The sequence below is a fragment of the Myodes glareolus genome, chromosome 9 (genome assembly GCF_982192425.1).
Source record: "Myodes glareolus chromosome 9, mMyoGla1.1, whole genome shotgun sequence".
NCBI classification, from domain to species: domain Eukaryota; kingdom Metazoa; phylum Chordata; class Mammalia; order Rodentia; family Cricetidae; genus Myodes; species Myodes glareolus.
In genome coordinates, this window is record NC_142034.1 from 50,127,952 (window position 1) to 50,137,955 (window position 10,004).

At 35.4% G+C, this 10,004-nt stretch overlaps 1 protein-coding gene across 1 annotated transcript; it reads right to left on the reverse strand.

Moving 5' to 3' along the window:
- Nucleotides 1–2,724: 2,724 nt before the first annotated feature.
- Nucleotides 2,725–3,669, reverse strand: LOC148120901 (olfactory receptor 1468-like). Its single transcript, XM_087909565.1, has one exon. It carries the CDS (start codon nucleotides 3,655–3,657, stop codon nucleotides 2,725–2,727), a length of 933 nt encoding a protein of 310 aa, XP_087765691.1. The 5' UTR covers nucleotides 3,658–3,669.
- Between the last annotated feature and the right edge of the window lie 6,335 nt (nucleotides 3,670–10,004).

The following is a 10,004-nucleotide window of genomic DNA, read 5'->3' on the forward strand; positions in this document are numbered from 1 at the left end:
ACTGTCTTTGAAATTTCCTGCCTCATGGAAAAGTATGCCAGATACTATGGGCCTGTAGGCTAAATTTGGATGCTCCAATGGTACAGAAGAACTTTGGGTGATTGTCCAGTCAGCAAGATGTCTCTATCAATTTTAGAGTTATGGAAGTTGTTTATAATGCACTTATTGTTTACCTAGGTAATATTATATCCTTCTGGAGTCTTCAATGGAATTGAAGAATTTATAGTGATATAGTTTTCCTTAGTCTTGTTAAAAAATAAAGAAGATACAAATATTGTAACTATAATCATTGCTTGATACCTGTTTTCTTATATGTAATTATACTATATTAAAGTTAAAACCTTTCTTTTTATTTAAACAGAAAAGGGAAGGTTATGTGGGATTCCCCTCAGTATGTTGTAAAAACCATTGGTTTATAAGGAACTGCCTTGGGCCTATAGCAGAGTTATAAGAGAACAGAGGTAGGCAGGAAAATTTAAACTAAATGCTGGGATTAAGAAAGAAGGATTCAGAGAGAAACCATGTAGCCCTGTTGGAGACAGATGCCGGAACCTAGCCTGTAGGCCATGAACCTCATGGTAAAATATAAAACATGGAGATGGATTAATTCTAGATGTAACAACTGGCAAGCAATACACTTAAGTAGTTGTCCAAGCAGTGTTTAAAATAATACAGTTTCTGTGTGATTATTTTGGGGCTGAGCAGCCAAGAACCAAGCTAGTGGCCTTCCTCCAACAAAAAAGGAAGGTTTTAACATTAACAGAGTAAAATTATATATAACAAAAGAGGTATCAAGTAATAATAACAGTTATAATATTTATATCTACTTTATCTTTTGTTATAACTAAGAAAAGCTATAATTATAATTATCTATTCTTTAACTCCATCAAAGACCCCAGAAGGATATAATATTACCTAAGTTAATCTTAAGTGCATTGTAAGCAACTTCTAAAACTCTAGAATTAACAGAGACATCTTGCTACCTGGGCATTCACCCAAAGTTCTTTAATAAGGTTGTGTTACCCATCTTTAGTCTACACACCCAAAGTGTTTTGCAGACTTTTCCATGAAGCAGGAAATTTTAAAGACAGTTCTGCCTATATTAGCAATTTATCAGTTACTTTCTTCTGTATCCTGCAGAATGTCTGGCAGACCCTTCCATGAAGCAGATGTCCCAAAATACTGTCTCACCTTTAGGCAAGTTCAACAGTCATCTTTCTGTGGGTCCTGTATGTCCAGTTCTTACAGCAAAACATCAAACAGCCCAAGTAATAGCAGTTTCTGGACCAACAATACAAGGAGCCTCTTTGAAACCCATCATTCTCTTGAAGTAATTGGTGTTGCCAGTAGCAAATGTGTCTCATTGTCATGAAAAGTTCTAAGTTATTAAAACATTTAAAATGTCATATTATCTAGTCTTTGAAAGGTTTGAAGAATACCTGTCTCTCTGAAATATATCTTTGTACATCTAGAAAATCTAACTTATATGACTATAAGCTTGACTATTATAGATGATTATCTATTAACCTATATTTCTTAATTATACTTTACATTTTTAAATGAGCTGCACAAACACAATACCTTAATCAAAACCAGAAATATACATTTAACAAAATTGAACTTAGAATTTTATCTATAATCAATGATCCATACCACTGCAAAGCTTTCATCTCTTCATCCTAACACCCTTTAAATGTAGAGAAACATTTATAAACAATCATTTAGGGAATTTGGGCATAGTTATCTCTAAACTGTTTTCTGATTTTCATTGGTAAAATATTTTCTTTTTAGGGGTTAATGGAGATCTACTGGGACCTTAGTACATCAAACCACATGAGTCTGGAAGGAATTAAGAGGTTCTCGTCCTCTATGAAGACAAAAGTAGAACTTCTTTTACAAAGCAACATATCCTTAGACCTAAATATTGAAGTCAAGATAACTTTAAATTATATTTGCAAGTTTAGCTTAGCAGCTTGTACAATGAAATGTCTCTCTGTACTTACGTCATGCACTTCTTGTTAACTTATATAATGTTATATTCTTTTGGGCTCTTCAATGGAATTGAAGAATAGACGATTATAATTATAGTTTTCCTTAGTTATGATAAAGAATAAAGTAGATATAAATATTGTAACTGTAATTCTTACTTGATATCTGCTTTGTTACATATAATTTTACTATGCTAAAGCTAAAACCTTCCTTTTCATTTGTACAGAAAATGGGAAAATGGTGTTGGATTCCTTCTGTATGTGTTGCTCTTATTGGTTAAAAAAATAAAACTGTTCTGGCCATTGGCTTAGTAGAATAGAACAAGGAAGGAATTCCTAGCAGAAAGAGGAGGAAAGAAGGCAGAGTCAGTGAGACGCCAAGTAGTCACTGCTAGAGACACACACTGAATGAAAACTCTGCCTGTAGAATATGATAGGTGGTTCACAGAAATATAAAGATTTGTTAACTTAAGATATAAGCTTAAGCTATTTGCCAAGAAATTTTTCAAATAATATAGTTTCTGTGTAATTATTTTGGGTCTCGGCAACCCAGAAACAAATGAGCAGCACCCACCAACATTTTTGCCTAACTGAATTGATTTACAAAACTCCCTTTTGCAAATGAAATTATTATGGAGTATGTTCTTCTGTGTGAATACAACTGTAGGGATACATATTTTAATATTATTCTCAATGTATTTACTAGAGAAATTAAAGTAAAAATCTCAGTTTGTCATTATAAAGAGATTTTCTTCTTGCAAAGGATTCTTATCAGGGCTTCTTTTATATCTCTGTTTCTCAGGCTATAGATGAATGGGTTCAGCATGGGAGTTACCACTGTGTACATCATGGCCATGGCTGTCTCCTTCACAGTAGAGTTATTGGCTGATGGACATAAGTAGAGACCTATAATTGTCCCATAGAACAGTGAGACCACAGACAGGTGGGAACCACAGGTAGAAAAAACCTTCTGGATAACCTGAGCAGATGAAACTTTTAGGATGGAACAGACAATTTTTACATAAGATACAATTATCAGTAAAAATGGGATGACAACAATGGGCCCTCCCAAGATAAATATCATTAGTTCATTAATAAAAATGTCAGAGCAGGCCAACTTGAGCAGGGCAGATGTGTCACAAAAAAAGTGAGGGATTATGTTATTCTCACAGAATGACAATCTAGCCAAGAGGAGGGTGTGCAACATGGAATACAACATGGTACATACCCAGGACAGCCCTACCATACACACACAGAGCTTGGTGCTTATGATGCTGGTGTAATGAAGGGGAAAGCAGATGGCCACATAGCGGTCATAGGCCATGACTACAAGTAGAAAGTTTTCCATGTTTGCAAAAAACATGAAAAAGTACATTTGTGTCAAGCAACCTACATAGGAGATGGACAGATCTTGGCTTTGCATGTTCTGCAGTAATTTGGGCATTGTGACAGAGGAAAAGCAGAAGTCAGAAAAGGACAAATTACTGAGAAAGAAGTACATGGGTGTATGAAGATGGGAGTCCAGTAGAATGAGGATGATGATGCTGAGGTTCCCCAAGACAGTCGTGAGGTACATGGCCAGGAACAGGGCATAGACCAGGTGCTGGTGCTCTGGGGGGATGGGCAGGCCCCAGAGGATGAAGTGAGAGATGACAGTTTGGTTTTTCATTATCCTTCTTATTATCTGGTATCCGAATGAGGAAATATTAGAATCCTTTTAAATTAAAAACAAAATGAACACATATTTAAGATTTATTTTGTACAAAAAGAGATCTGAAATGATTAGAGTGACTATATCCTCAATCTCCTAATGTCTTTAATTATTATAATTATCATTGATTTTTTCCAAGTTCTTCTTAACGTGATACCATCTCCCATCCTTCTTATGAGATATATATGCATTTCTACTCCAATCCAATGGTACTAACACGTCTTTCTCCTACTGCCTGCTCAACTGTAATCTGTTCATTTGTAATTTGCTGTAATTTTGTATATTAATGTTACTGTAAAATCTGTTAAACTTTGTCATCATTGTGTGTGTGTGTGTGTGAAAATAAAAACACACATACTCCAATGACATAGATTACCATTTAAATCTCAGATGTGTATGTCTCTGTACCATACAAATTTACGTTCCACTATTCACTAATAATCTTTTCCCACTGCATTTAGTACAGGTATCAGGAGCTCAAAAGCCCTGAATGAAATTCATGTTTTCACTTTGCTGTCTTCCAGAGAATTCCTGATTCTCCTACCTTTCAATTTTTCCATTGTATAGTGAAAAAAAAATTCAGGTTTGAATCAGAAATCTCTGAATGTTGATCCATTCATTTTTCACTATCTTGAACTAGTATTACAAATTACTCAGAGTCACCCCTTTATTCACTTCCTGTTTCATCCATCACTTTCCATTAGATATTCAAATATCAAGATCACCTTTTGTCTTTACTGGAACACAGAAGCAAATTCAATTCATGTCCATCTTCTTTTGTCTCTTGATGCTTCTCTTCTCCTTCAGCATGCTTCATTTATGCAGTCTAACAGAGGTATTCAATCAGCTATTGTTTGATTTATTCTTCACATTACCAATGTTGCTCTAAGGATAATAAAAAGCTCCTACTAGGGACACAAACACTGTTTCATTATCTCAAATGTGCCAGTGGTATTTCACCATATTGTCTCACAGTGACACTTGCCTTTTTCTCTTAACATATGCTTGGTTTAAAACTCTTCCCCTTCCGCATTTTAGAGTTGCTCATCTACTTTACTATCACTTCCTTCCCTCTTCTCCTCCATCATTTGGTTAATCTGTATTTATATGCAAAGATATTGCTTATCACCTACCCAGCTAAATTTACCATTTCCCCACACTAAGTAAGAACTTCATCTATGTCTCATATCATTCTACTTATATCCAATGCACTTAACATTTTAATCACTGCTTTCAGCTTCCACCACACAAATTGTAATCTACATGCATTAGAGGTCTTATATGACATAATTCTATCTGGTTATTTACAATTTTTCTTAATCTCTAACTAGGGCCAGTATCTACTATGAATTACGATTTTGTTCAGTGAAAGTTTATTGTCTGGTGCCCAAACTGATATATATTTCTTCAACTTAAATATTATAAAATTCCCCATTTCAATTGAAAGACATGACCATTTGATTTACAACTCAGGTGGGTTAGACTCCAATATCAATTTTGGAAAAATTCTAGGTGGTAATAAGATATTCTATAAATATTATTAAAATCTGCAGATTTTATGTAAAACAACTAAAATTTCATAATATGAGCCTCATTCAGTCAGTTCAGTCAGAAGAAAGAATTAGGGGAAGGGGACAACACATTGTAGAAAACTTTTGCATTTTTGCTTTAGATAGAAGTCTATAACCTCCACTCTTCTCAGAGGCCCAAATATTCTAGAGAGTTTTCAAATGCTCACCTTATCAGATGCTAATCTATGTAATCAGTGTCCAAAGTCACATACATGTGCACACACACACACACACACACACACACACACACACACACACACATCATTCTGGGATTCTGTATAGCACTGACTAGTGAATGCATTACATTTTTCAAAGCTGATAAAACAGGAGAAACATAAAGGTGTCTAAGTAACTTTCTTTGGAATGCTACAGCCATGTCTGACAGCATGTATCTTCACAGACTAACAGTCTTTAATGCAGCTGAATCCAGAGTTTGTACACTTAGACTTTGTAGATTAGCCTGGCAAAGAAATACTGTGTGGGGGAAAAAAATCACCCACCAATTAAAAAGATGCTCACCTTAGGTATCCAAGACTGATTTCAAGGAAACAACACCCCTGACTCTTTCGCAAACACTGAGATTACAGTTATGTGTCATTATTCCCAATTTTTGCTTCTCTTATAAACAATATAAGAGACATGTGTACATAGATCACAATCCAGAGAAATCACCATCAACTCTTATCAATAATGGGCTAGTGGAGGCTCTGCCTTCATGCCTTCTTTAGATATGAGGCCCACCACTCTCAAATTAAACAACACAGGAAAATACCAAGGGATATATTTCAAATGTTTGGTATGCCTGTGTATTATCTTTGACTCTATAGAAGAACTGATTTCAATTATAGAGATTTTATTTTACATGAGCACCTAGATGATATTAAGATATTAATATCTTCCTTGATGGACTGCATTTAGGAGAAATACCAGATGTTACCACTGAAACACAGATTCGTGAACTTGTACAGATAAAATGGACCGTAATCTTGGGTAGGACATTGTTCAGAGCTTGCTAAGACAATACAGCAGAAAATATAGTAAACCATTCAGCACTAGAGTAGTGAACTCTATCTCACAGTACTATCTCATGTTGAAAAGTTGTGGTATTGAGAGAAAATTGCATAATGAGTAATTGAAATGAAGCTATCAAAATGAAAGTGGTTATATGATGATGATCAAACATTCACAGTGTGATAAATTCTTGTGAGAAAGTGAAAAGACTAATGTTATCATACCTGAAATATGCCCTGCATGATACTGGAAATTTGCATGGATTGACAACAAGACACCAGCTTATTTTTCTGAATATACCCAAACCTAATGAGACTGAGTCAAAGTTTCTGGTTCAAGATCCTGTTCCCCTTTATTTATTTTTGCAGGCACTGTAACTAGTGGCCTCTCTGATCATCATCTATCTGCCCATTACTACTCATATCCACCTGTGGACACTCCTTGACTTTAGAGGCCCTGCATCCCTTAGGAGTCCAGATCCTGTATAACTCATTAAAAACAGAGTAATTACCCAGGTCCTTCCTAGGACCAATTTACCCAGTGGAGAAAAATTATACTCACTGATCATGCCTTCCTCTACTTAGTGGAAGGTAAAATTTAAAGAACAACTACAAAGAGAATAAATATATAACATTAACAAGAAAACTAAAAAAAAATGTAGAAAGATGCATACCCATTGAGTGTTACAGCAATGAACAAGCTTCTGTTTGACTGGAATCCACTTTGTCAGAGGGAGAAATGTAGAAATTGACAAGAAAACCACCCAAGTTACCAGGCATTATTTTCATTGCTAATGAGTTAAAGCATCTCACACAACAAAAATTTACACAAGAAGTCACAAATAATTTTGAAAGGTTTGGGAGTGATCTTCTCCTGTAATGGCTGAGCCATCTCTAGAGCCCTTAAAAACAGTACTTAAAAACAGTAGTTTTTAAAATTGTAGACTATCACACACACTGTGATGGCTTTCAAATACAGCATCTCAATTCAACATTACTACTCGTAAAAGGATTTAGGATATATACACAACCTTCTGGAATAATTTGAACTCTATCAGCTAACTTTCTATGTGTTCCGAAGAAAAGGGATGGAATATGGTGTTGTTGCTTGTTTTCTTTTCTCTTCTGGGGTACTGTTACCCAGATCTCAATTAAATCACATATGAAGGCTTATTCTTAATTATAAATGCCCAGCCCTAGCTTGTTCATTTCTTGTCAGTTTATTTTAACCTAAATTATCCAACCTACCTTTTGCATCTGGACTTTTTCCTTTTCTATTCCTATATACCTTTTCTTTCCTTCTTACTCTGTGTCTGACTGTGTAGCTGGGTGCTGGCTCCTGAAGTCCTCCTCCTTCCTGTATTGTTCCTTGATCTTTCTTACTGCTCCTCCCAGATTTCTCCTTCTATTTACTCTCTCTCTACCTTCCAGCACTGCTTATTCTTTGTCCTGCCTTGCTATTGATTGTTCAGCTCTTTATAAGACCATCATGTGTTTTAGACAGGTACAGTAACACAGCTTCACAGAATTAACCAAATACAACATAAACACAAGTAACATACTTTAAAATAATATTCTACAACAATATGGCAAGAAGATGGCATGCTTAATGGTTCCTCAAGCCAACAGAAAAATCAGTCTACTGTTTACTCATTTGTAACTGCAACCACCATTATTACCCTAACTCTCTCCACATATGTAATATCAATTCCTAATGCCCTGTTCTATGAGTTCACCCTTGATCATGAGACCATTGTTGGCTTTTCTAAAATTCCTTCCTTCACTGTAGTGGTCCTGAACATTGTAGGCTTCTGTTGATGGAGTTTTGCACATGATAGTGAAACACCTCCAGAAAAGCTTAATCCTTATTGGTCTAATGTGATTGGGCTATTAGGGATGAATAGCTTTTGTTTTTGAATGTGAAAACAGTAAGTGGGATCTAAAAATATATCCAACATTTTAGACAGTGTGCTGCCTGCTCTGGTTGTGTTAAACAGCCATATTTTGCTTGAAATGTGTTTGTTACAGTTACTTCCAAGAAGAATGATATTTCTACTCTCTATGTTTTGATTGACATTAGAAGTAAAAGTGGTTTATGGTAGGCTCAAGTTCCAATTCATTTATCCCTAAGGACTGTGAATAAAAGTAAATAGGTTTAGTATTTTCACTGTCTTTGGTTTACTGGAGACATGAATGCTTACCCTTGTTTATTAACGCGCTATTCACAATTGCTAGAAACAGAATAGATTCAACTGAGAGATACTATTGAGCTTTATGCAGTGTACAGTGTACACATTTATAATGCCCTTACCTATTCCTACATCTTATAGTGTGTTTTCTACTTTTTCCTAAGAAGTTTAAGATATTCATGATGAAGTCCTTGATCCAATAGTCATTGATTTTTATATTAATTTCTTTCTTTTTTTGCTTTTCTGCAATTTAAAAAAAATCACACAATTTATTTTGCTCTTTCTTACTCTTCCTCCTCCAATTCCTCCCAGACCCACCATATCTCTCGATCTACCCCATTCCATGCCTCTTTACTCCTTCTTTAAAAATCAAACAAAATAGAATAAACATACACACACACAAACAGATACACACATGTATGAACTCCTCAAAACCACAAAATAGACACCAAAACACAAAAGCAAAAAACCAATAAGACAAAAATGACCCAAAAAATCATACTGAGGCCAAATCTCTACAAAATTACTGAGTTCATTTAGTGTTGGTCAACAACTTATGAGCATAGGCATACACTGAATTATAGTTCATATACCCTGTGAGACTTCACTGGATAATTTTTTTTTCTTTGCCAGGAGGTATTAATTTCATAAATCTTTCTTTTGTTCTCTCTCTCTCTCTCTCTCTCTCTCTCTCTCTCTCTCTCTCTCTCTCTCTCTCTCTGTGTATGTGTGTGTGTATGTATGTGTGTGTGTTGGATAATTTTCTTTTTTAAAAATTATTTACTTATTTTATTTTCTTATTATTTCTCATATATTGCACTATGATCACATTTTTACTCCTCTCTTCTCATCCTAGTCCTTTCTACATTCCCTATCCCCAAGATCCTCTCCTCCTTCATTTCCCTTCTGAAACAGCAGGCTTCCCAAGGATAGCAATCAAACATTGGATTACAAGTTGCAATAAGATGAGTCACAAACCCTCATATCAAAGATGAATGAGGCAGCCCAGTAGGAGGAAAAGGGTCTTAAAACCAGGAAAAAGAGCAATAGAGATCCAACACTCCCTCTGTTAGTAGTCCTACAAAAAAATCAAGATACACAACCATAACATATATGCAGAGGACCTAGGTCAGACCCATTCCATGTCTCTGATTATTGCTGCAGTTTCTATAGCCCCAGGAACAATATTTAGTCGATTCTAAGTGTCTTGTTTATGTGGTATCCTTGACTCTCTGATATTCACCTAATGTGTGTGAGTCTCTGCATCTGGTCCTACAAGTTGCTGGAAAAAACCTCTCTGATAACATTTTTGCTAGATTCTGATCTATAAGTGTAACAGAATATCATTAGAAATCATTTCATTGACATTTTTAGCATTTAGGTTTGGTTCTACCCTGGCTATTCTGTCTCTGGTTTCTGACCTCAGGCAATATCAGGCTTGGGCTCCCTCTTATGGGATGAGTCTCAAGTTGGACCAGTCTTTGGTTGACCACTACCATAAGTTCTGTGCCACTATTACCCTAGCACATCTTTCA

Coding starts and splice junctions, on each gene's coding strand:
- LOC148120901 (XM_087909565.1), bottom strand. CDS start 3,657: ATGAAAAACCAAACTGTCATCTCTCACTTCATCCTCTGGGGCCTGCCC.